Here is a 27,818-nt window from a genome sequence, read left to right on the forward strand (position 1 = left end):
CAGTGCTTGGCATGCAGTAAGTGCTTAACAAAATATCATCATCATTATTATTATTCCTCTTATGCTTACAAATAAAAGTGTGGCAAGGGGAGGACTCACTCTTACTGTGATCGGATATGACTTTTTTAAGATTGCCAATTTAGTGGCACAGTTATCACCCATCAATCCCAGAGACCCTAAGAGACACAACAACCATTAGGCTCCATCAAACAACCACACTTCCCCACTTCAAAGCCCTCCTGAAAGCTCACCTCTTCCAGGAGGCCTTCCCAGACTGAGCCCTTTCCCTCTGCTCCTCCTCCCCTCCCCATCGCCCCGACTCCCTCCCTCTACTCCCCCCCGCCCCAAAACACTTGTGCAATTTGTAAATATTTATTATTCTACTTATTTTATGAATGATGTGTATATATCTATAATTCTATTCACTTATATTGATGCTATTGATGCCTGCGTACTTGTTTTGCTTTGTTTTCTTGTCTGTCTCCCCACTTCTAGACTGTGAGCCCGTTGTTGGGTAGGGATTGCCTCTGTTGCCAAATTGTACTTTCCAAGCGCTTAAGTACGGTGCTCTGCACATAGTAAGTGCTCAATAAATACGACTGAATGCATCAATTAGGCTAGTATGTCAACAGCTTTGGTCCCAAGCAAGGAACCTTGATATCACCGTGTCTAGCTGCCAGATCAGCTCGGCCTCTGGTGTCCCTGGTGTGGAAATGGGACCGGAGGAAGAAAGATGGGGATCCAGCACACCAAAGCAGCGGGTGTCAACCACGTGCTACTCAGGAGCGAGTGCAAGGAAATAAACTCAGGGGCACACTCGCCTGTCGCCTTTCGTTTGACCTAATCGATTATCCAGCCCTACCACACTGATCTGTGATGAAAAATCTCCGTGTCCAAGCCTGCCGTGGGTGGGGATGAAGACAGCAGCCGACGTCTGGGTCGGTAAGAAACATACAGGGGCCGGTTGCTTTTCTTTTTATTCTTTTCCAACTCTTGTGCCATTTGCCTCTTTTCAAAATTAATTTTGCGGTGATTAGTAATTAGTCCTTCAATCGGCTAGAACAACCTCGGAGCAGAGGCAGAGACAGAAAACGCCAGTGACCATCCCGAGACACGCCCTCAACGCGCACGGCACGCTTCAACCACTCTGTTCTTCTTCTCCGCTTTACCCTTTGATTCATTTTATACAACGCCACCCTTCCGGAAGCTCTCGGGGATAAAGAAAAAAAGTCCCGTCTCCTTTCACACTTGACAGATTTCATTTCCTTCAGTCTGTTTGCAATTTCAATGCAGGAACTGCTCAAAACCTCTAACATCTCCTGCCGAGAAGTCCCCCTTTCCTACTTACTCATCTTAGATATGCCGAATCGATGACTAAATCCAAAGCAGGAGACTGGACATGCTAATTATACTTCCCCAGATTTAGAAGTCATTCTACGGGTATTACCTGTTTTCCCGGCAGGCCCTGTGCCTGCCCAAAGTGTCCCCCACCACTCGAGAGCAGGTGGAAGACACCAAATCTTAAAAGCCCTCGCAATTCACTTTCGATGAATCGGAGTATGAACAGAAAACCAAATCGACCTCCTGACGCCAATTTCTTCACTGGATGCATTTTGGATCCTGCCGGACATTATTTTCTACCATTCCGCCTTCTTTATTCATCTTGGGACCGGTAACCTGCTACTTATTGAGAGCCGGACGTGATCTGAACTCGCATTTTCTTCAGCCAGGATTCCCTTTAAAGATGAAGGCCTTGAGCATTTCTCCTCAACCTGATCTATTTTGCTTTATTCCCACCCCCGGGGGGGCTCTCTCTCCCCGCAAAGTGATGGGCGATCACAAGACCTCGGGCCTCCCAACGTGCCGAGAAAAGTAGCGGTCGTCTTCAAAGCAATAGCCCCATGGAGCAACAGACACAAAGTACATGGGCTGGGGGGCTTCCATTTTTTAAAGGTGTGACTTTCGCTTCCCGGCCATACTGTTTGCGTTGAACGTATTGCACAAATGTTCTATTATAAAAAAGATTTCCGTCAGGCAAAAAAAAGTTTTTCCCCCTCCACTCCGGAGGTTCTAGTGTGTGTTGTTTTCTGTAAGAGGTAAGTGGTTGTCTGTGTGGCCATCTTGAAACAGGACCTGGAAAAAATACAGTTTAAACAGAAATCAATTTTCCAGAGGGATTTCCACACTTCTCAAAATTTCTCCCCTATCTGAAGGCTCAAAAGCCACCCTGTTCAACCACTGCACTCTTTTTTCACTAAAGAACTTTGGCACCCCCCAAAAAAAATCAGTGGATTCTTCGGTACTAAGGACGACACGAGAAGTTTATTAATAGTACTATGACTTACAGGTGTAATTGGTTTGTAGGCTCCAAGTCTGAAACGACAGCAAATTATTTCCACTATAAATTTTCCAATTCCATGTAGCATGCCTGTAATCAAACATGGGCATTACATCATGTTAGAAGGGCAGCTGTTTTAAATAATTTTATGACCTCATTTTTCCGTAACTGGGTTGGAACAGATTATTGTATTGGGGAAGGGGAGGGAGGGAATCTGCTTATTTCTTATCTACATTTCTTATCTATCTTATTTCTTTCTTATCTTATCTTCTTATCTTATCTTTCTTATCTACAAATTTACTCACAAAGTCACCTAAATGAGATTTATTACTTCTAAGGCAAATTAGTTTATTTTCAAATTATGAGTCCAGAGAGGGAGCTTCAGTGAAGCCCTCAAAAGACAGAGTGATCCTGAAAACTTCAAGTTTTTGATGCGACCGCTAATTTCAAGTTTTCCAACCAAGCAGCATCTGTAATGAGCAAACTACATTTACTTAAAATTCAGCAAGTTACTACCTCAAATCTTGGCAAAAAGCCCGTGTCTATGATTTTCAATCACAGATTTCTGTATTTGCCAAACACTCTCCTGTAACTTCTCACCTCAAGCACATCTACTGCAGCTCAGTTTAAATCTACCTATAATTTTCAACTACAGTGTCTCTAACAATTGGCAAAGCCCAAGCTGAACCCCATATGAATCTTTATCAAGCCTACAGATAATACACGTAAAGTGAATTAACACAAACTTAAAAGGGATATCAGTTGCTTCAGGAAGAGTACATTTTGGAAAAACTTAATCATGTATCTTTTATGACAGGCACTGAAGCCAAACCATTTGGGAAGGTTCCAGGCTCTGGAATCACAATGATAAAATACTCCTCCTCTAGATGTAAGCTCGTTGTGAGTAGAGAACTTGCCTACCAACGCTGCTGTATTGTAATAATAGTTATTATAATAATGACAAGAATAATAATAATCATAATAATGGTATTTGTTAAGCACTTACCATGTTCCAGGCACTGTACTAAGCACTGGGGTAGATACAAGCAAATCGGGTTGAATTCTTGTCCCACACGCAGCTCAGTCTTAATCCCCATTTTCGAGATGAGGTAACTGAGGCCCAGAGAAGTAAACTGACTTGCCCAAGGTCACACACACAAAAAAAGTGATGGAGCTGGGGTCAGAACCCAGGTCCGTCTGACTCCCAAGCCAGTGTTTTATCTATCCCAAGCTGTGCTGCTTCCCACTAGGCTATGCTGTTCTCCCAAATGCTTAGTACAGTGCTTTACACATTCATTCATTCAGTCATATTTATTGAGCGATTACTGTGTGTAGAGCACTGTACTAAGTGCTTGGGAACTACAAGTTGGCAACATATAGAGACGGTCCCTACCCAACAATGGGCTCACAGTCTAGAAGGGGGAGGAAGACAAAAAAAAAAACCCCATGTAGGCAGGTGTCAAAATCGTCAGAACAAATAGAATTAAAGCTATATGCACATCATTAACAAAATAAATAGAATAGTAAATATGTAGAAGTAAAATAGAGTAATAAATCTGTACAAATATATATACAAGTGCTGTGGGGAGGGGAAAGAGGTACGGCGGGGGGGATGGGGAGGAGGAGAGGAAAAAGGGGGCTCAGTCTGGGAAGGCCTCCTGGGGGAGGTGAGCTCTCAGTAGGGCTTTGAAGGGAGGAAGAGAGCTAGCTTGGTGGATGTGTGGAGGGAGGGCATTCCATGCCAGGGTAAGGACGTGGGCCAGGGATCGACAGCGGGACAGGCGAGAATGAGGTACAGTGAGGAAGTTAGCGGCAGCAGAGGAGTGGAGGGTGTGGGCTGGGCTGTAGAAGGAAAGAAGGGAGGTGAGGTAGGAGGGGGCGAAGGGATGGACAGCCTTGAAGCCGAGAGTGAGGAGTTTTTGCCTGATGCGTATCACTGGTATCCACTGAAGATTTTTGAGGAGGGGAGTAACATGCCCAGAGCGTTTCTGCACAAAGATGATCCGGGCAGCAGTGTGAAGTATAGACTGAAGTGGGGAGAGACAGCAGGATGGGAGATCAGAGAGGAGGCTGATGCGGTAATCCAGTCAGTATAAGATGAGAGACTGAACCAGCAAGGTATCTGTTTGGAAGGAGAGGAAAGGGCGGACCTTAGCGATGTTGCAGAGGTGAGACTGGCAGGTTTTGGTGATGGATTGGATGTGAGGGGTGAACAAGAGAGCGGAGTTGAGGGTGACACCAAGGTTGCGGGCTTGTGAGACAGGAAGGATGGTAGTGCCGTCTACAGTGATGGGAAAGTCCGGGAGAGGGCAGGATTTGGGAGGGAAGATAAGGAGTTCAGTCTTGGACATATTGAGTTTTAGATGGCCGGCTGACATCCAAATGGAGATGTCCTGAAGGCAGGATGAGACACGAGCCTGGAGGGAGGGAGAAAGAGCAGGGGCAGAGATGTAGATTTGGGTGTCATCAGCATAGAGAAGCAGCATGGCTCAGTGGAAAGAGCATGGGCTTTGGAATCAGAGGTCATGGGTTCGAATCCCAGCTCTGCCACGTGTCTGCTGTGTGACCTTGGGCAAGTCACTTCACTTCTCGGAGCCTCAGTTACCTTATCTGCAAAATGGGGGTGATGACTGTGAGCCCCATGTGGGACAACCCAATCACCTTGTATCCCCCCAGTGCTTAGAACAGTGCTTTGCACATAGTAAGCGCTTAACAAATGCCATCATCATCATCATCATTATAGAGATGATAGTTGAAGCCGTGGGAGTGAATGAGTTCACCTAGGGAGTGAGTGTAGCTAGAGAACAGAAGGGGACCAAGAACTGACCCTTGAGGAACCCCTACAGTAAGGGGATGGGAGGGGGAGGAGGAGCCCGCAAAAGAGACTGAGAATGAACGGCCGGAGAGACAAGAGGAGAACCAGCAGAGAACGGTGTCTGTGAAGCCAAGGTTGGATAGCGTGTTGAGGAGAAGGGGGTGGTCCACAGTGTCGAAGGCAGCTGAGAGGTCGACGAGGATTAGGACAGAGTAGGAGCCATTGGATTTGGCAAGAAGGAGGTCATTGGTGACCTTCGAGAGGGCAGTTTCGGTGGAGTGTAGGGAATGGAAGCCAGACTGAAGGGGGTCAAGGAGAGAGTTGGCATTGAGGAATTCGAGGCAGCGGGTGTAGAGGACTCGTTCTAAGAATTTGGAAAAGAAGGGTAGGAGGGAGATAGGGTGATAACTAGAAGGGGAGGTGGGGTCAAGAGAGGGTTTTTTTAGGATGGGGGAGACGTGGGCACGTTTGAAGGCTGAGGGGAAAGAACTGGTGGAGAGTGAGCGGTTGAAGATGGAAGTTAAGGAGGGGAGGAGGGGCAAGAGATCTGAGAAGATGAGAGGGAATGGGGTCTGAAGCACAGGTGGATGGAGTAGCACTTGAGAGGAGGGAGGAGATCTCATCTGAAGATACTATTGGGAAGGATGGGAGAGTAGCGGAGTGGGTTGAGAGCTGGGGGGTTGGAGAAGAGGGAGGAGTGACTTTGGGGAGCTCAGACCTGATGGAGTTAATTTTACTAATGAATTAGGAGGCCACATCATTGGGGGTGAGGGATGGAGGAGGGGGAGGAGGGAGAAGCAATTAAGGGAGAAGCTGTGTGGCTTAGTGGCTACAGCACGGATCTGGGAATCAGGAGGAGCTGGGTTTTGATCTCAGCTCTGCCAAATGTCTGCTGTGTGACCCTGAGCAAGTCACTTCATTGCTCTGTGCCTCAGTTACCTCATCTGCAAAACGGGGATAAGACTGTGAGCCCCATGAGGGTCAGGGATGACCCGATTATCTCATATCTACCCCAACGCTTAGAACAGTGTGTGACGTATAGTAAGCGCTTAACAAACACAATGATGATTATTAGTAGTAGTAGTAAGTGCTCAATTAATACCACTGATGGATAAAACAGCTCTTCCCCCATATTGGCGAAAGCCCTATAATAATGATAAGCGGTGAGAAGCAGTTTGAACAGTAGGGCATTTCAGAAACTAAAGACAAAGGCATCCTCTAGACCGTAAGCTCGCTGTGGGCAGGGACCGTGTCCACCGGCTGTTATATCGCGCTCTCCCAACCACGCAGCCCAGTGCTCCGCACGCAGTAAGGGCTCGAATAATACCGCGGATCGACTGAGCGATGCCTACCTGTTGTGGAGAAGATGCCCCCAACGATGCCGCAGAGCCTCACAAGGAACTGCCAAAACGGCATGTGGTCTTCCGTCACTGTCACCATCAGTGAACTGATATCGTATTTCATAAATATTCCAGATACCCCGTGGCTTCCCGCTGCGTGGTTAATGACGCGTTCCTAAGAGGAGGACAGAAACAAGGGGCTCCGTTACACATCAAGGCACTCCCTGTCCCCGCTTCGGAGACCACCATGGCCCTACTGTGGGAATCTTTGGAGCGGCGGTCTTTGGTGATCGGAACCAGCGCAGACTTGAGAGAATGGCAGAGTCTTTTCCCTAGCTCGCTGGGGGCAGGGAATGTTTCTGTTTATTGTAGTGTCTTCTCCCAAGAGCTTTGCACACATTAAGCAGTGCACGATAAATTCATTCATTCAACTGTATTTACTGAATGCTTACTGTGTGCAAAGCACTGTACTGAGCGCTTGGGAAGTACAAATCGGCAACACATAGAGACAGTCCCTACCCAACAACGGGCTCATAGTCTAGAAGCAGGGGGGACAAAGAAGAAAACAAAGCAAAACAAGTAGACAGGCATCAAGAGCATCAATATAAATGAACAGAATTATGGATCTATACACTTCATTCATAAAATAAATAGAATAATATGTACAAATATACACAAGTGCGCTGGGATGGGGATGGGGGTAGAGCAGAGGGAGGAAGTAGGGGCAATGGGGAGGGGAAGAAAAGGGGAAAGAGGAAAAGAAAAACGGGGGCTCAGACTGGGAAGGCCTCCTGGAGGAGGTGAGCTTTCAGGAGGGCTTTGAAGGGGGGAAGAGAATAGTTTGGCGGATGTGTGGAGGGAGGGCGTTCCCAGCCAGAGGTAGGAGGTGGGCCGGGGGTCGATGGCGGGACGGGCGAGAATGAGGCCCAGTGAGGAGGTTAGCGGCGGCAGAGGAGCGGAGGGTGAGGGCTGGGCTGGAGAAGGAGCGGAGCACACATTCTAATAAGGCTTTGGAGGTAGGGAGAGTTAGAGATTAGGTTTATAAGATAAAGGACCTTAAAAAATCTTAACTCAAACGCGATCCAACTTATGAGAAAGGACCTTCAATGCCAACGTTATTGGTGGTGGCCACCCTCTGGAAAAAAGACCCATTACTCAAGGATACTATCATTAGTCATGAAATATTTATTAATGTTGCTGAACTGAAAAGGTCCTTCAGTGAAGGAGAGAAACACACCTGAAACAAACACCTGCTTGGAATCGGAAAATTTCCAATTAATATGATAAAAGGTATTTTTTATTTTGACCGCTCATTTGCTCATGCTCTCCCCGAGTGTGATATCAGCGTAAACTGTGTCGTCCTTTTTCATTACAAGCATTTGATCGAGTGGTAAATGTAAAGACGCAACTGCTTTCCTAAATTCTCATTTTGCCTCTTGGCCGGGTTATAAGCGATTTTCCTTTAATACATACGGGGTCCTGGTTATTTGCTTTATGAGTGCTACCAAGACCAACTCTAGGGAGTAAAGCGTATGCTTCGCCTTTAACCCCCTGTTGGGTAGGGACCGTCTCTATATGTTGCTAACTTGTACTTCCCAAGCGCTTAGTCCAGTGCTCTGCACACAGTCAGCACTCAATAAATATGATTGAATGAATGAATGAATGAAAATCCAGTCTCCCCACTCTAGACTGTGAGCTCGTTGAGGCCAGGGAATGTGTCTGTTTATTGTTAGATTGTATTCTCCCAAGCAGCTCATCTGTAAAAGGGGGACAAAGTACCTGCTCTCCCTCCCAGGATTCATTCAATCGTATTTATTGAGCACCTATTGTGTGCACAGTACAGTACTAAGCACTTGGGAAAGTACACGAATGAGTGTCCACACAGTAAGCACTCAATAAATACAACGATGAATGAAAAGGTCCAAGTTGTCACTGCATGCGCTCTGAAAACAAACTGTCCCAATATAAGATACACCACGATTTGACAGACAGAGGGAGAAATGAGGTAAAACGGTTTTTCTAATATCAGCCACTACATCAAGAGTTAAGCTGGAAAATCTCAGGGTTCGATAAGCCTTCTGCCTGGGGTGGACATTTATCCAGATTTAAACTGGACAGACTGGCTTCCAGCTGGTAAATCCTTGCCCACGTCCTCCCCCTGGCCTGGAATTCCCTCCCTCCACACATCCCCAAACTAGCTCTCTTCCTCCCTTCAAAGCCCTACTGAGAGCTCACCTCCTTCAGGAGGCCTTCCCACACTGAACCCCCTTCTTCATCTCCTCCTCCCCATCGCCCCCACACACCCCCTCTGCCCTACCCCCTTCCCCTCCCCACAGCACTTGTGTATACTTGTACATATTTATCACTCTCTTTACTTTATTAATAATGTGCATATAGTTATTCTCCCCCTTTTAATCAATCAATCAATCAATCAATCGTATTTATTGAGCGCTTACTATGTGCAGAGCACTGTACTAAGCGCTTGGGAAGTACAAATTGGCATCACATAGAGACAGTCCCTACCCAACAGTGGGCTCACAGTCTAAAAGGGGGAGACAGAGAACAGAATCAAACATACCAACAAAATAAAATAAGTAGGATAGAAATGTACAAGTAAAATAAATAAATAAATAAATAAATAGAGTAATAAATATGTACAACCATATATACATATATACAGGTGCTGTGGGGAAGGGAAGGAGGTAAGACGGGGGGATGGAGAGGGGGACGAGGGGGAGAGGAAAGAAGGGGCTCAGTCTGGGAAGGCCTCCTCGAGGAGGTGAGCTCTCAGCAGGGCCTTGAAGGGAGGAAGAGAGCTAGCTTGGCGGATGGGCAGAGGGAGGGCATTCCAGGCCCGGGGGAGGACGTGGGCCGGGGGTCGATGGCGGGACAGGCGAGAGCGAGGTACAGTGAGGAGATTAGTGGTGGAGGAGCGGAGGGTGCGGGCTGGGCAGTAGAAGGAGAGAAGGGAGGTGAGGTAGGAGGGGGCGAGGGGATGGACAGCCTTGAAGCCCAGGGTGAGGAGTTTCTGCCTGATGCGCAGATTGATCGGTAGCCATTGGAGGTTTTTGAGGAGGGGAGTAATATGTCCAGAGCGTTTCTGGACAAAGATAATCCGGGCAGCAGCATGAAGTATGGATTGAAGTGGAGAGAGACACGGGGATGGGAGATCAGAGAGAAGGCTGGTGCAGTAGTCCAGACGGGATAGGATGAGAGCTTGAATGAGCAGGGTAGCGTTTGGGATGGAGAGGAAAGGGCGGATCTTGGCAATGTTGCGGAGCTGAGACCGGCAGGTTTTGGTGACGGCTTGGATGTGAGGGGTGAATGAGAGAGCGGAGTCGAGGATGACACCAAGGTTGCGGGCTTGTGAGACGGGAAGGATGGTAGTGCCGTCAACAGGGATGGGAAAGTCAGGGAGAGGACAAGGTTTGGGAGGGAAGACAAGGAGCTCAGTCTTCGACATGTTGAGCTTTAGGTGGCGGGCGGACATCCAGATGGAGATGTCCTGAAGGCAGGAGGAGATGCGAGCCTGGAGGGAGGGGGAGAGAGCAGGGGCAGAGATGTAGATTTGGGTGTCATCAGCGTAGAGATGATAGTTGAAGCCGTGGGAGCCAATGAGGTCACCAAGGGAGTGAGTGTAGATCGAGAACAGAAGGGGACCAAGCACTGAACCTTGGGGAACCCCCACAGTAAGAGGATGGGAGGGGGAGGAGGAGCCTGCAAAAGAGACTGAGAAAGAACGACCGGAGAGATAAGAGGAGAACCAGGAGAGGACGGAGTCTGTGAAGCCAAGGTCAGATAACGTGTGGAGGAGAAGGGGGTGGTCCACAGTGTCAAAGGCAGCTGAGAGGTCGAGGAGGATTAGGACAGAGTATGAGCCGTTGGATTTGGCAAGCAGGAGGTCACTGGTGACCTTTGAGAGCGCAGTTTCCGTGGAATGAAGGGGACGGAAGCCAGACTGGAGGGGGTCGAGGAGAGAGTTGTTGTTGAGGAATTCTAGGCAGCGCGTGTAGACAACTCGTTCAAGGAGTTTGGAAAGGAATGGTAGGAGGGATATGGGACGATAACTAGAAGGTGAGGTGGGGTCCAGAGAGGGTTTTTTTAGGATGGGAGAGACATGGGCATGTTTGAAGGCAGAGGGGAAGGAACCAGTGGAGAGTGAGTGGTTGAAGATGGAAGTTAAGGAGGGGAGAAGGGATGGAGCGAGAGATTTCATAAGATGAGAGGGAATGGGGTCAGAAGCACAGGTGGCCGGAGCAGCACTTGAGAGGAGGGAGGAGAGTTCCTCTGAGGATACCGCTGGGAAGGATGGGAGAGTAGCAGAGAGTGTTGAGAGCCGGGGGGTTGGAGAAATGGGGGAAGAGACTTTGGGGAGGTCGGACCTGATGGATTTAATTTTGTTAATGAAGTAGGAGGCCAGATCGTTGGGGGTGAGGGAAGGAGGAGGGGGAGGAACCGGGGGCCTGAGAAGGGAGTTGAATGTACGGAAGAGCTGGCGGGGGTGATGGGCATGGGTGTCAATAAGGGAGGAGAAATAGTTTTGTCTGGCAGAAGAGAGGGCTGAGTTAAGGCAGGAAAGGATAAACTTGAAGTGAACGAGGTTGGCATGGTGTTTAGACTTTCGCCAGCAGCGTTCGGCAGCTCGAGCATAAGAGCAAAGGAGGCGGACAGTGGCAGTGATCCAGGGCTGTGGGTTAGTGGTGCGAGAGCGGCGAAGGGAGAGGGGAGCGAGCGAGTCTAGCTGAGTAGAAAGGGTAGAGTTGAGAGCAGTAATCTGATCATCAAGACTGGGTAGAGAGGAGAGGGCGGCGAGGTGGGGTGTGAGGCGCTCCGAAAGATGGGTGGGGTCCAGAGAGCGGAGATCTCTGTGAGGGAGTAATACGGATTTACAGGGGAAAGGAGTGTGAGTGAGGAGGCAGGTGAGAAGATTATGATCAGAGAGAGGGATCACAGAGTTGGTGAGGGTGGACACAGTGCAGCGGTAGGAGATGATGAGGTCGAGGGTATGACCAGGTTGGTGAGTGGGTGAGGTGGGGTGGAGGAAGAGGTTGGCAGCGTCAAGGAGAGATAGAAGGCGGGCGGCAGAGGAGTCGTTAGGGATATCCACGTGGATATTGAAGTCTCCGAGGATCAGAGTGGGCATGGAGAAGGAGAGAAGGAAGGTGAGGAAGGGGTCAAAGTCGTTAAAGAAGTTGGAAGTGGGGCCCGGAGGGCGGTAGATGACGGCTACAAGAATCTGGAGGGGGTGGTAGAGGCGAATAATGTGGGCTTCAAAGGAGGGGAAGGAAAGGGAAGGGGGAGGAGGGATAGTGCGAAAGCGACATTGGGGGGCGAGAAGGAAACCGACACCTCCTCCTTTTCCGGTGAGTCTGGGGGAGTGGGAGAAGAAGAGGCCTGCACTGCAGAGAGCAGCAGAAGAGACCGTGTCGTCCGGCGACAGCCATGTTTCAGTTAGGGCGAGGAGGAGTAGAGAACTGGAAAGGAAAAGGTCCAGGATGAAAGGGATCTTACTTAAAACGGAGCGGGGGTTCCAGAGGCCACATTTGGCATCAGCTGTCAAGGGAGGGGAGGGAGGGGGAAGGGTGCGAGGGGTGGGGAGGGTTTGGATTGGGATGAGTTGGCGGGGGCCTGGGCGGGGAGAGTGGGAAGGGGGGTGGCGATGGGAAAGGAGAACTGGGATGGGGTGGGGGCGGGGAGAAGGGGAGGGGGGGGGGCCGGGAGGGAGAAGCGGAGGACCTGCGCTGGTACAGAGGAATCCTTGGTAGGGGGTGAGGGGGAGCGGTCTTGGTGGGTGAGAGGGAGGGAAACAGCTGATGATGATGATTCTATTTATTCTGATGGTATTGACACCTGTCAACTGTTTTGTTTTGTTGTCTGTCTCCCCCTTCTAGACCGTGTGCCCTTTGTTGGGTAGGGACCATCTCTATATGTTGTCAATTTGTACTTCCCAAGCGCTTAGTACAGAGCTCTGCACACAGTAAGTTCATTCATTCATTCAATCATATTTATTGAGCGCTTACTCAATATGGAGCATAAGTGCTCCATAACTACGATTGAATGAATGAATGAAAAGGTACTGGATATACTTTTGGCTAAAATATTTATTTGAGCTCCCAACCGCCTTCCGTCTCAGCTCCTGCCCGCGAGCTCTGAGAGGGGATGGGGTAGGGACCCCTGAGTTGACAGGGACCGGGAAAGGAATCCAAAGGCTCTGGAATAAGTAGAGGAGCTGAGGAAACCATCCCTCAAAAAGGTCCGGAGGGATTCGGGTTGCCTTCCGCAGACCCTAAGCTCGTTGTGGGCGGGGAACATGTCTACCAAACTGTTATACTGTCCTCTCATCATCAGTCGTATTTATTGAGCTCTTACTATGTGCAGAGCACTGTACTAAGCGCTTGGGAAGTACAAATTGGCAACATATAGAGACAGTCCCTACCCAACAGTGGGCTCACAGTCTAAAAGGGGGAGACAGAGAACAAAACCAAACATACTAACAAAATAAAATAAATAGATAAGTGCTCTGCACGCGCTCAGTACCACTGATTGATCCCCTAGGTCGACATCACATTATGCAACAATAATGACAATAATGATGGCACTTGGTAAGTGCTATGTGTCAAGCACTGTTCTAAACCCTGGGGTAGGAGCAGCAATGGCTCAGTGGAAAGAGCCCGGGCTTGGGAGTCATAGGTTGTGGGTTCTAACCCCGCCTCCGTCACTTGTCTGCTGTGTGACCTTGGGCAAGTCACTTAACTTCTCAGTGCCTCAGTTCCCCCATCCGTAAAATGGGGATTGAGACTGTGAGCTCCACGTGGGACAACCTGATTACCTTGTATCTACCCCAGCGCTTAGAACGGTGCTTGGCACGTAGGAAGCGCTTAAGAGTACGGGCTTTGGAGTCGGAGGTCATGGGTTCAAATCCTGGCTCTGCCAACTGTCAGCTGTGTGACTTTGGGCAAGTCACTTAAGTTCTCTGTGCCTCAGTTCCCTCAAATGGGGATTAAGACAGTGAGCCTCACGTGGGAAAACCTGATCACCTTGTATCCCCCCAGGGCATAGAACAGTGCTTTGCACTTAGTAAAAGCTTAACAAATGCCACAGAAAAACAAAAACAAATACCATAATAATAATAATTACTATTATTACAGGCTAATGAGTCCCTGTCCCACATTTTAATCTTACTCTTAAATCGCCATTTTCCAGATGAGATAACTGAGGCCCAGAGAAGCAAAGGAGCTTACCCAAGGTCACCCGACAGGCGAGTGGCAGAGTCGAGATTAGAAGCCAGGTCCTTCTGACTCTCCAGCCCGGGCCCTCTCCACTCGGCCACGGCACCGCGTTGCCCGGGTGCGTCGTGTACAGTAGCCGCCGGGGCTGTGGGTTGCCGGCCTAACTCTGACTCATCATCATCATCAATCGTATTTACTGAGCGCTTACTATGTGCAGAGCACTGTACTAAGTGCTTGGGAAGTACAAATTGGCAACATATAGAGACAGTCCCTACCCAACAGTGGGCTCACAGTCTAAAAGGGGGAGACAGAGAACAAAACCAAACATACTAACAAAATAAAATAAATAGAATAGATATGTACAAGTAAAATAGAGTAGTAAATATGTACAAGCATATACACATATATACAGACTCATGCCCCAAGAGACAAGGATGTTCCCGCTTAGAGTCCAAACTTGAGTGCGGTGACTTCGAAAAACCATCCTAGCCCAAACTGAGGTGAATATAATCAAGATCCTAAATCCTCCCTGTCAACTCTTCAGCCGGGGGACTGACCCTGCTTGGATATATTATCACAATACATTTCGTAACTTTATTATTATTATTATTGTTGTTAGAGAAGCAGGGTGGCTCAGTGGAAAGAGCACAGGCTTTGGAGTCAGAGGTCATGGTTCAAATCCCGGCTCCGCCAACTGTCAGCTGTGTGACTTTGGGCAAGTCACTTAACTTCTCTGTGCCCCAGGTACCTCATCTGTAAAACGGGGATTAAGACTGTGAGACCCCCGTGGGACAACCTCATCACCTTGCAACCTCCCCAGAGCTTAGAACAGTGCTTTGCACATAGTAAGTGCTTAACAAATGCCATCATTATTATTATCATTATTATTATTACCATTAACAATAACCATAATAAGGAAGGAGTGTGACCTAGTGGATAGAGCATTGGCATGGGAGTCAGAAGGTCTTGGGTTCTAATCCAGACTCCACCGCTCGTCTGCTGTGTGACTTTGGGCAAGTCGCTTCACTTCTCTGGGTCTCAGTTCCCTCCTCTGGAAAACGGGGGTGAAGACTGTGAGTCCAGTGTGGGACCGGGGACTATGTACAACCCAATTAACCTACCCCAGTGTTTCATACGGTGCCTGGCACATAGTAAGCACTTAAATTCCCCAATTATTATTAGTACTACTCTGCTTGGATAGAGTATCACAGTCGGCTTCCTTCTAATTCTCTAGCCCCGCTTCCTTAAGAGAATAAGTAGGACACTCTCTTTGGGAGGCAGGAGGCTTCTGCCGATATTATCTCAACTGTCCCAATTACCCAGCCTCTGAGCGGCAGGAAAACTAAGGTCAACCTCTGCCGGAGGAAACGAGGCTGACTTGGAACTGGGCCACTTTGGAAACGCTCCTTACGCATTAGCGCAAACCTCCTGAGGTGTCACGAGAGAATGACACCGAGTGGAGACTGAGTTTCCAATAAAAAGGAGCCTGTCCTCCGTACGGCACTGAAATTTCTAATTAACACTGTGCCGGATGAGAAGCGGAAGGAGGCTGTAAATTATTCATTGGAATGCCTCAACCGATAACAACCGAATCCCAAAAGGGTTCTAGCAGCTAAAGTCTCCCATTCCTGCTCATCAAGTGACAACCACCGCCACCAAAACCAAGGAACAACGCACGTGTATTTCAGAATATTGTACTTGCTAAACTCTTTGCCACGGAAAAATACTTTTCTGCTTCCTATACTAGAAACATCTGAAGAATACAAAACCGGCAAATTAATTGACGGTATTTATTCTGCCACAGGAGATTCTTGATGTAAAACATGCTGCCATGAGAATCAGTAGAAAAATACATGTGTTTGAATGCTTGAATTTAACTTACCCTTTCTGTCACTGAAAACTGATGGGTGTCTGCTGAAATTTTATATGTGTGGAGTTTTGTTGGCACAACTGTGATAAAATACTGAAACATCTGGTTGTCTGAAATGAAAATAAGAGGCTTCTCAACAAATGTTCAATCAAAAATGTGATCATAAAGCACAGACATAGTATTTTACCATTTGAGGGATTTTAGGTACACTTCCATAATTTACTTTTATCAGTGCCTGTCTACCCACTAAAAGTAAATGTGTCAACCAACTCTACTGTACTGTACTCTCCCAAACGTTTAGTATAGTGCTCTGTTCGACAAATTCTATTGGTTGGTTGACTGAGGGAACACGTCTTTTGTTCCTGTAGTATTCACTAAAGTGATGCTAAGATGCTCAGTAAATATCATTAATTGAGCGATTCTTCTCCTAAATTACATTTGATGTGGTAACTGATGTTGCCCGGCAATTAGTATCTAAAAATGCACTACTCTTTGAAATTACCTGTATATATGTATATATGGTTGTACATATTTACTACTCTATTTATTTATTTATTTATTTATTTATTTTACTTGTACATTTCTATCCTATTTATTTTATTTTGTTGGTATGTTTAGTTCTGTTCTCTGTCTCCCCCTTTTAGACTGTGAGCCCACTGTTGGGTAGGGACTGTCTCTATGTGTTGCCAATTTGTACTTCCCAAGCGCTTAGTACAGTGCTCTGCACATAGTAAGCGCTCAATAAATACGATTGATTGATTGATTGATTGATTGATAGCATCTGGGCGCTTACTATGTGCACAGCACTTTATTAAGCACTTGGGAGAGTGTCATAGAATTAGCAGAAATTATCTCGGCCCACAAGGAATTTCCAATCCAGTGGGGTAGGCAGACACTCCAATATGACTGCGTCGATCCAAATGCTCATTTGTAGCGCATACGCTGACATCGATCAATGAATGGTATTTATTGAGCGCTTACTGTGTGCAACACACTGCACTAAGTGCTTGGGGGAGTCCTCCTTCAGGAGGCCTTCCCAGACTTAGCCCCCTTTTTCCTCTCCTCCTCCCCATCTCCCCCACCCTACCACCTTCCCCTCCCCACAACACCTGTATATGTCTGTACAAATTTATTACTCTATTTATTTTACTTGTTCATATTTACTATTCTATTTATTTTCCTAATGATGTGCATCTAGCTTTATTTCTAATTATTCTGATGACTTGTCACCTGTCCACATATTTTGTTTTGTCTAGACTGTGAGCCCGCTGTTGGGTAGGGACCGTTTCTATATGTTGCCAACTTGTGCTTCCCAAGCACTTAGTACAGTGCTCTGCACACAGTAAGCGCTCAATAAATATGATTGAATGAATGAACAGGGTTGGGAGATATTTTACATGCCCTCAAGGAGCTTAATTTGGTCTCAAACTATGAAAAAAAAAAAAGAGTCACCGAGGCCTCCCAAATGGTTTTAAATAAACTTGACATTTGATGCTTTATTCCTTCCAAAACGATCAGTTAAGCTGGAGGATACTGTTAGGGGAAGACTTTTCAAGTTGACATTCCAATGTACCTTCAGAACAAATGAAGCCAGAATTTGGACTAATTCAGGCAGTAGAAGACCCTCCATAGTCAGGCCTCCCTAATAACAATCATGATAATAATGGTACTTGTGCCAAGCACTGCTCTAAGCACTGGGGTAGAAAAAAGTTTGTGAGGCTGGACACAGCCAAGATCCCACACAGGGCTCACAGTCTTAATCCTCATTTTATTCACTCAATCGTATTTATTGAGCACTTACTATTTTAATAATCCGAATGGGTCCTGGATGACAACTGCCCAAAATCCCGGGTGAAGAAGGACCGTACTGGGTCTCTTCTTTCTGAACCGGTGTAGCGGCATACGTCGCCATGATTTCCGAGTGTTAACTATGTGCCCTGAAGGTCATTCTTTTAGAAATTAAAAATTCAGTCCTCGACCTTTTAAAGGTCACTCTGGCCACAGGCCTGGGCATCACAGGAAATTAGGTTCTAAACCTTGCCTACTCGGTGACCTGGATCGAGTCATCTAATTTCACTGTTCCTCAGCTTCCTCCTCTGGGGAAAGAAAAAAAAATGGGCGGGGGTGATTACATACCTCTCCTCCCTCCTCCCTAAATTGTTAGAACTGCGTGGGACAGAGAGGATGACTGATCTGATTATTTTAGATTTTATCTAGCACAGTGCTTGGCATACAGCAAGCGCCAAACAAATCCTACAGTTAGGGACAGAGAGGATGACTGATCTGATTATTTTAGATTTTATCTAGCACAGTGCCTGGCATACAGTGAGCGCCAAACAAATCCTACAGTTATTAGAGTTTGGTGTGGTAGAGATGGATGGTGGCTCCTCACAATAACAAAAGACTGTGTCCATTTGACATCTGAAATTGACCGAAAGCCCTACTCTCCACCTACTTTTTCCAAACTGAAATTAACACCGGTTCCTTTAGTCTCCATAACGCATAACTATGGAGTGAATATTCCGCTGGCAATGCACATTTACCGCTCCCAAACGTGATGTGATGCTGAGAAGCAACGTGGCCTGCTGAATAAAGCCCAGGCCTAGGAGTCAGGAGGCCCTGGGTTCGAATCCCAGCTTTGCCACTTGTCTGCTGTGTGACCTTAGGTGAGTCACTTCACATCTCCGTGCCTCGGTGGGGATTAAGATCCCCATGTGGGACAAGGACGGAGTCCAACCTGATTACTCTGTATTTACCCCAGCGTTTAGTAGAGTGCCTGGCACACAATAAGTGCTCAACGAATACCATAAAAAAAACAAAACAGAAGTTGTGTACAGCATCATTTCAAGCGCATATCCCAGAGTGCAAAATTTTCTTTCAGCTTCGCATTACAGGAGAGCTGGGTATATTTGAAAATTCATTCATTCATTCAATCGTATTTATTGAGCGCTTACTGTGTGCAGAGCACTGTACTATATGACCAAGGATCTAAATGAAGGGAACAACTTCCCGAATATAAGGGTCTATTATTGGTATTGTTGTGAAATACTTACGATCTACGGCGATTTTTTCGGTTCCATCTAAAGGATTGATAATTCCTGGGACAAGTTCGCCAAAAGACAGATGATCTATTCTGTGGGAAAAGTTGTAGGCTGAGAAGGAAAGGAAAAAATCCAGAAAAAAAAAAGTTAAAGACTACATATTAAAAAAAAACTATAAAATTTCAAACTGCTCAATTTACAATCTGCTCCAGATTCGAGTTAAGAGCTAAAAATTTACCTAAATGTAGTAATATTATTTTATACCACTGAACTATCTGATCCAAAGCAAGCATCAAAATATTATAAATTGTTTGGAAATCCAGAGGTACAGAGAGCTACAATATTATCAATTGACTGCTGGTTATAGCTGATGATCTCATTTCCCTTTCCAAATCAACTATTAAGAGATGATATTCTACCAAGTTCTGTTTACTAAACAGAACATTTTTTGAGGCGATAAATCGCATGTCGAAAGCATTCCCCTCGGCAGGAATCCAAGTGATAAGAGATTCTCTACACCACTAGAGCAGCATAGATAACCCTCATGTGGTCCAATGACAGAACTGCTTATTTTTCACTACATCCCCAATTTTCTATCTTCAAAACACTGAACTTTAGCTGTTCTACACTTGGAACATTCAAATGTACATTATAATTAGCGGGTAGGATTCCCTACATTGACACTTCTAAATTCGACAGGATTTGCTTCAGAGAGTCAGTCACGCCAAAACGGCATCCGTTGACATTAGCTTGATTTTCTAGATTGATCCCAGTACCACAATGAAGGGGAAGATATTCATTCGATACGAAACTGTCATTCATTATCTAGTGACTCTAAAGAAACATCTCACTCCCTTCAAAGACACCATCACTGAAAAAAAAAGTTTTCAGAAAATGCTTACAGTCATGGCTAACGAGGGCTGCCAAGTGTGCATGACCTCGAGGATGGGGGATAGCCCTAAAAAGAGGGGAGAAAAAAAAAGTGTTTAAAAAGTAACCACGCTTCATGGGCATTTGATCAAAGATCAGAAAATGGATTTAGCTGAAGATCAACTGCAAAGAACAATATCTCCTAATGAAGAATAATAATCGTGGTATTTCGCTTTCTTTCTCTCCTTCCTTCTTTTCCTTCCTTCCTTTTTTCCTTTTTCTTTCCTTCCTTCCTTCATTTTCTTTCTTACCTTCTTTCTCCCCCTCTAGACTGTGAGCTCACGGTGGGCAGGGAATGTGTCTGTTTATAGTTGTATTGTATTCTGCCAAGCACTTAGTACAGTGTTCTGCAGACAGTAAGAGCTCAATAAATATGACAATGAATGAATTTATTTGTTAAGTGTTTACTATGCACCAGGAGTGTATTGAACACTGTAAACAGACACATTCCCTACCCACAAGGAGTTTACATTCTAGAGACGGGAGAACAGACATCAACACCAACAAATAAATAGCAGGGTGATGTTGAAGGGAGCAAAAGAGGAAAGGAGGAGTTTAGTCTGGGAAGGCCTTCTGGAGGAGGCACACGCTCAATAAGGCTTTGAAGGGCGGGAGAGTAACTGTCTGTCCGATTGGAGATACAAGATCAAGATCACAGTCCTTGATCCCACATGGGGCTCACAGTCAATCAATCAATCGTATTTATTGAGCGCTTACTGTGTGCAGAACATTGTACTAGGTGCTTGGGAAGTACAAGTTGGCAACATATAGAGACAGTCCCTACCCAACAGTGGGCTCACAGTCTAGAAGGGGGAGACAGAGAACAAAACCAAACATATTAACAAAATAAAATAAATACAATAGATATGTACAAGTAAAATACATAAATAAATAGAGTAATAAATATGTACAAAGACACTTGGATCTCAGGTGGGAAATGAGGACTGCAGGCAGGGAGATGGCTCATGGTCAACAGGAACCCACCTGAACCCAGTCTTAACCCCCATTATACAGATGAGGAAACTGACGCCCAGAGAAGTTAGGTGACTTGTCCAAGGGGTCACCCGGGGCACAAGCGGTAAAGCTGGGGTTTTCATCCACTCATTCAATCGCATTTACTGAGCGCTTACTGTGCGCAGAGCACTGAACTAAGCGCTTGGAAAGTACAATTCGGCAACTGATCGAGACAATCCCTACCCAAAAACAGGCTCACAGTCTAGAAGTGGGAGACAGACCACAAAACAAAACAACCAGACAGGCATGGCTCAGTGGAAAGAGCACGGGCTTTGGAGTCAGAGATCACGGGTTCAAATCCCGGCTCTGCCAACTGTCAGCTGTGTGACTTTGGGCAAGTCACTTAACTTCTCTGGGCCTCAGTTACCTCATCTGTAAAATGGGGATTAAGACTGCGAGCCCCCCGTGGGACACCCTGATCACCTTGTAACCTCCCCAGAGTTTAGAACAGTGCTTTGCACATAGTAAGCACTTAAGAAATGCCACTATTATTATTATTACCAGTAGCATCAATATAAATAAATAGAATTAGAGATACAGAACCTGGGTCCTTTGATTCCCAGCCCCTGCTCTATCCACTAGGCCACGCTGAAAATCCAAGCCACAAACTGCAGCCTGGCCTGATGGAAAGAGCCCGGGGCTGGGATCTTTTATTTCAATCTTTTAGACTGTGAGCCCACTGTTGGGTAGGGACTGTCTCTATATGTTGCCAACTTGTACTTCCCAAGCGCTTAGTACAGTGCGCTGCACACAGTAAGCGCTCAATAAATACGATTGATTGATTGACTGGGATTGCCTGGGGGCCGAGAGATCCACCTTCTAATCGTAGCTATGCTGCTGCCTGCCAGGATTTATCCTGGCCAAGGTCGCCTAACCCCTTCGTGCCTTGTGTGGAGAGTAAATATCATCATCAATCTTATTTATTGAGCGCTTACTGTGTGCAGAGCACTGTACTAAGCGCTTGGGAAGTAAAAGTTGGCAACATATAGAGACAGTCCCTACCCAACAGTGGGCTCACAGTCTAAATATCCCTTCTCCCCGCCTCTTAGAGATCGTGAGCCTCATAAACAACAAAAGCTGCTCCCATCTGATTACCTTAGATTTACGACTCTTAGGGCGAGTGTTTAGCACATAGAAGCAGCGTGGCCTCATGGACAGAGCCCAGGCTCGGGAGTCAGAAGGACCTGGGTTCTAATCCTGGCTCTGCCACTAGTCTGCCGTGTGATCCTGGGAAAGTGACTTCACTTCTCTAGGCCTCAGTCCCCCTCATCTGGAAAATGGGGATTAAGACCGAGTCCCATAAGGAACAGGGTTAATTAATTAGTGTAATAATATTAATCATGATAATTGACTAGGTATGGAAAAAATTAAAATCTACCAATGTGTAAAATTTTCTACCAATTCTGCCCCTGGTTACTGGCATCGAAATAAAGTATATCTGCACAGCTGATGCCTGAGGCCCAGAGCATTCATGGCCCAAATAAGAAAACTACTGCTGTTAATAATAACTGTTGTATTTTTTAAACGCTTACTTTGTGAAAGGCACTGTACTGAGCACTGGGGTGGATACAAGCAAATCAGGTTGGACACAGTCCCTGTCCTATAGGAGGCTCACGGTCCCATTCCCCATTTTCCAGATGAGGGAACTGAGGCCCAGAGAAGTGAAGTGACTTCCCCAAGGTTACACAGCAGACAAGTTGCGGTGCCAGGATTAGAACCCATGACCTTCTGACTCCCAAGCCCGGGCTCTAGCTACTAGGCCACGCTACTTCTCATTCATTCATTCATTCAATTGTATTTATTGAGCGCTTACTGTGTGCAGAGCACTGTACTAAGCGCTTGGGCTCGATGGCATTTACTCATCACAACATGCCAAGAACACAAAATATTAAAACTTCAGAAAATTCTTACACTTGCCACCCCACTTTTAATTATTTCAATTGCTCTCAAGCCCCATATCCGCAGTTGAGTGGGGATAGCTTGATTCTGGGCTCAGATACACGTGCACTGACTAAACATTTTTGATTTCTGTAAATTTTATCAGTTGTCACTCCATCTGCTAAAAATTCTACGAGTGGAAATATCACATGGGTGGATAACAGTTCTTTGACTCCCCAAATTTTAGAGTGACGTCCCAGTTCCCCTGGGGCTCAGCTTTGGGACTTGGGTCCAATTAAAATGCAACTGTGCATGTGAATTAGACCAGTAAAAAGAACATACTTGCCCACAGTTATGTGAAAATTCCCTGCCACTTTATTAACATAAAGATGTCCGTGAATCCTGCAAGCATCAGGAGGTTGTAGTGAAAGATCTCCCCTGTTGGAAAGCAAAACATGGTAAGAAAGCAAGTCCATTAAACAGAGCGGTTATCAATTCCCTAAGTGTTCGAGCATAAAGAAAATTATATTGAGTGAAATCCAGTCACTTGGTGAAGGCCCGGAATTTCATCAATGGGACCGTGAATCCCAAAGTCCTTAGACTGAGGTGTCTCACAGTTAGATCAGTATAAAAATGCTTTCAGAGATTGAAAGCAGTGGGATAAAATGGGAAAGCGGACCCACTGAAATGACTCCTTGGATAACTAACTTCCTCACTGAATGTTAGGTTGGATAATCCTCAGAATTCTAAGTAGAAGATAAACTGAGCCTAGGATGTGAAGCTAGCACATCATCATCATCATCATCAATCGTATTTATTGAGCGCTTACTATGTAGCACATCAGCTACATGGAACTGGATCAACAACAGAAGAAAAAATATCCTTTCGCTCTCTCCTCCTTCCTTTTTCTTTCTTTCTTTTTTCTTTCTCTTTCTTTCTTTTTCTCTCTTTCTTTCTCTCTCTGTTAACGCTTTTTTTCTTTCTCTCTCTCTCTCCCTTCCTTTCTTTTCCTTTCTCTCTCTTTCTCCCTTCCTTCCTTTTTCTTTCTTTTCTCTTTCTTTCTCCCTTCCTCCCTCCCTTTCCCTTTCTCTCTCTCTCTCTCTCTCTCTCTCTCACACACACACACACACATACCCCCTCAATCAATCAATCAATGAGCACTTACTTGTGTGCAGGGCACAACACAAAGCCCTTGGAAGAATACTATACAAGAGTTGGAAGACACGTTCCCTGCCGACAACTAGCTTATCAGAGGGGGAGACAGACATCAATATAAAAAATATGATATATGAATTACAAATATGAACAAAAGTGATGGGGGGAGGGAGTGTGGACCAAATAACAAATGCTCCAAAGTCACGGATCCAAGCGCACAGATGACAGGGAAGAGAGAGGAAGCTGGGGGAAAAGAGGGTTTAATCGGGGAAGGCCTCTTGAAGAGAAGGTGGCCGTAAAAAGGCTTTGAAGGTGGGAGAGTGATGACCTGCTGTCTATGGAGGGGAATGGAATTCCAGACCAGAGGAAGGATGTGGGAAAGGGGAGGCAGGGAAGTCAGAGAGGAGGCTGATTCAGTAAAGAAGGTGGGGTAGGATAAGTGCTCTTCCAATCCCTTAATACAGTACTCTGAACACAGTAAGTAATAATTATGGTATTTGTTAAGCGCTTACTATATGCCAAGCGCTGTTCTTCGAGCTGGGGTAGACACGAGCTAATCCTAGGCCTTCCTGCTTATACAGCCTCCAGCTAATTCTGCACCTTTTTTCCGTTGCTTGAGGGATCAGTCGGGACTCATGTCTGTACACTGCGCTCCCAAGTGCTTAGTAATAATAATAATCACGTAAGGGCTTGGTTCGGCTAGTCGTCGTTTCGATGGAGAGGAAGGAGTGGATTTTAGCAATGGTGGGATGGTAGAGCTGACAGGACCGGGTGGCGGGTTGAGTGAGCGATGAGTTGAAGACAACGCCAAGGCTACAGGCTTGTGAGACAAGGGAGGACGGTGGTAGTGTCCACAGTGATGGGGAGGTTGGGGTTTGGGTGAGAAGATAAGGAGGGCTGTTTTGGACATGTTCAGTTTGAGGTGTCAGAGTGACAGCCAGGTACGTCAGTCAGTGACCCCAGACTGAGACCCCGCTTTTCCTCTCCTCCTCCTCTCCCCATCGCTCCCTCCTTCCTTCTGCTCTATCCCTTCCCCTCCCCACAGCATTTGTGTATATTTGTATATACTTATTACTCGATTTATAATATTAATGACGTGTGTATATATGTGTATGTGTGCATTCTATTTATTCTGATGGTATTGACATCAGTCTACTTGTATTAGTTTGTTGTCTGTCTCCCCCTTCCACGCTGTGAGCCCACTGTTGGGTAGGGACTGTCTCTACAGTTGCCAATTGTACTTCCCAAGTGCTTAGTACAGTGCTCTGCACACAGTATGTGCTCAATAAATATGACTGAATGAATGAATGATATCAATCATCTTAATACAAGAAAGGAAACAGAGAGAAAGAGGAGCCGAAAGAAAGAAAGAGCAAATAAGAATGTGAGCTCTTGCATGGTTTGTCAAAAGGAAAAGGAAGGTGGGCAGAAATAAAATAGAAAGCCAGTGATCCAAACAAATCAGAACCTAGACTAACCAAGTAAGTAAAAATTCAGATAACTCTGAACAAAATTCTAAATTCGTCTTGACTATTTCCAGACAAATCACTGGTGCATTTCGGTCTGATCCTAAACTGTCGCATTTGGATAATAATAATAATAATAATAATAATAATAATAATAATAATAATAATTATTATTATTATTATTATTATGGTATTTGTTAAGAACTTACGCTGTGCCAAGCACTGCTCTAAGCACTGGGATTGATGCAAGGTTAATCAGGTTGTCTCACGTGGGGCTCACACTTTTAATCCCCATTTTACAAATGAGGTAACTGAGGCCCAGAGAAGTTAAGTGACTTGCCCAAGGTCACACAGCAGACAAGTGGCGGAGGCGGGATGAACCAAATTAGCCTCACTTCTTTGGGGAACACGCATTCAAATACACAGTGACCTTTGGAAACAAACTATTTTCCCCAGGTAAAGTGAACCCAGTTTGGAAGATATTTTCAAAAATATAAAGTGACGCTTCCTTTCTAAAAATGAAATAAAATAACTTCCCATTCTTTCTGATTTCTCACCTTGGTGGCAATGCAGTTGAAGCACTTTTAAAAGCACTTTTGAATATCACATCTTGGAGCGAATGTTCCTCCTGCAGCCGATTTTGAATCATCTGCAACATTCTACAGGAAAAGTGAAGAAGAAACGCTTGAGAAAGAATATGCACAAGGGAGAATATATTCTTTGTTTCTAGGCCTAAAGCAACAAAGGTTTGCACTTGAGGAGAGCCACATGGTTCTACTTCTAGTAATAACTTCTGAAGGAAAAGAAAAAATGAACGCTTCATAAATTATAGCAAAAGTGCCAACCACATGGAAAAATTAGGATCCTGGAAAATAACCCGGCAGCTTTATGACCAAGATTTCTGGTATGATGATAATAATGATGGTATTTGTTAAGCGCTTACTATGTGCCCAGCACTGTTCTAAGCGCTGATGATGATAATGGCATTTGTTAAGTGCTTACTATGTGCCAAGCACTGTTCTAAGCGCTGGGCTAGATACAATTTAATCAGGTTGTCCCACGTGGGGCTCACAGTCTTCATCCCCATTTTACAGATGAGGTAACTGGGGCACAGAGAAGTGAAGTGACTCGACCTAAGTCACACAGCTGACATGTGGTAGAGGCGGGATTAGAACCCACGTCCTCTGACTCCCAAGCCCGGGCTCTTTCCACTAAGCCACGCTGTTGCATGTACCATTCACCACAAAGAATAGCAAACACAGGGCTGTGAAAGCATTTACTGTCTTCAGGAAAAAAATAAAGCTGAACAATGAATTCAGGTTGCCAAACCAGAGTTTGTTAGGAATCCCCATGCCACTTAGAGATGGCCCTCCTACTTCCACCTGACCACCTGTTTCTGCTCTAATAATAATAATAATAATAATAATAATAATAATAATAATGATAAGGATGGTATTTGTTAAGCGCTTACTATGTTCCGGGGTCCCATACTAAGCACTGGGGTGGATACAAGAAAATCAGTTTGGACACGGTCGCTATGGTACTGCTTCAAGAACCTTGTTAGGGAACTGGAAAATGTTCGTCCACCAACATGAGAAGATACTGGTCGGAGAAAAGCGCTTAGTATGGTGCCCTGCACACAGTAAGCGCTCCATAAATATGACTGAATGAACGAATGAAGTTACCCAATATGCTTCAGGGTTTGGAAGCTCGTTGTGGGCAGGGAATGCGTCTGATATTCTGTGGTACTGTGCTCCCAAGCGCTTAATACAGTGCTCGTTCACGAAAGCGCTCACCTGATTGTGATCTAAGTTCGGGGATCACAGTGCCCTGTTTTTTAAATTCTACGTGCCAGGCGCTGAACAAAGCGCTGGGGTGGATACAAGCCCATGGGTCCATGTCCTGTTATTCTGTTGTACTGTGCTCCCAAGCGCTTAATACAGTGCTCGCACACAGAAAGCGCTCACCTGATTGCGGTCTAAGTTTCGGGATCACAGTGCCCCATTTTTTAAATTCTACGTGCCAGGCGCTGAACAAAGCGCTGGGGTGGATACAAGCCCATGGGTCCATGTCCTAGAGGGGGCTCATGTCGTAAACGCCTGGGAGGTGGGTGACTGGAGGAGGGATACTGGGGCGGGAATGTCGGGATGCCGGACTTTGGCGATTTCTGATTCAACCCTAACCCCCGAGTACGGTAGTTCTGAAGATAGGAGCAGCCTGGGGTAGAGGAGCATGGGCTTGCAAGCCAAAAGGACCTGGGTTCTAATCCCAGCTCCGCCACTCGTCTTCTGTGTGACCTTGGGCAAGTCACTTCTCTGGGCCTCAGTTGCCTCATCTGGAAAATGAGAATTAAGACTGTGAGCCCCCACGAGGAACAGGGACTGCGTCCAACCTGATCGCCTTGTATCTACTCCAGTGCTTAGAACAGTGCTTGGGGCACAGTAAGCGCTTAGCAAATACCATCATTATTCTTCTTATTATGGGATAGTATTATACCATCATTATTCTTCTTATTATGGGATAGTATTATTATTATTATTATTATGGGATAGTAGACGGCGAGTTGTCTCAAGTAGAATGGCTTCATTTGATGCAACACCCTATCTGGACGCTCAACTTCTTTGGAAAAATAATAATAGCAATAATAATTCTGGTATTTGTTAAGCACTTACTATGTGCCAGGCACTGTACTAAGCACTGGGGTGGATACAAGCCAATCGGGTTGGACACAGTCCCATGTTC

At 45.9% G+C, this 27,818-nt stretch overlaps 1 protein-coding gene across 1 annotated transcript in view; it reads right to left on the minus strand.

Annotated features, from left to right (window-relative positions):
* Window positions 1-959: 959 nt before the first annotated feature.
* The window catches only part of ERGIC2 (ERGIC and golgi 2), a 66,899-nt gene continuing 40,040 nt past the window's right edge, over window positions 960-27,818 (minus strand). Inside the window, exons 8-15 of the mRNA XM_038740856.1 lie at window positions 25,634-25,735; window positions 22,798-22,893; window positions 19,536-19,591; window positions 18,646-18,744; window positions 15,605-15,702; window positions 6,506-6,668; window positions 2,346-2,428; window positions 960-2,133 (exon numbers count right to left, since the gene is read on the minus strand). Of these exons, the coding sequence (XP_038596784.1) occupies window positions 2,071-2,133; window positions 2,346-2,428; window positions 6,506-6,668; window positions 15,605-15,702; window positions 18,646-18,744; window positions 19,536-19,591; window positions 22,798-22,893; window positions 25,634-25,735 (760 nt within the window). The 3' untranslated portion in view covers window positions 960-2,070. The remainder of the gene's footprint in view (window positions 2,134-2,345; window positions 2,429-6,505; window positions 6,669-15,604; window positions 15,703-18,645; window positions 18,745-19,535; window positions 19,592-22,797; window positions 22,894-25,633; window positions 25,736-27,818) is intronic.

The sequence above is a fragment of the Tachyglossus aculeatus genome, chromosome 2 (genome assembly GCF_015852505.1).
Source record: "Tachyglossus aculeatus isolate mTacAcu1 chromosome 2, mTacAcu1.pri, whole genome shotgun sequence".
In the NCBI taxonomy this organism is placed as follows: Eukaryota; Metazoa; Chordata; class Mammalia; order Monotremata; family Tachyglossidae; genus Tachyglossus; species Tachyglossus aculeatus.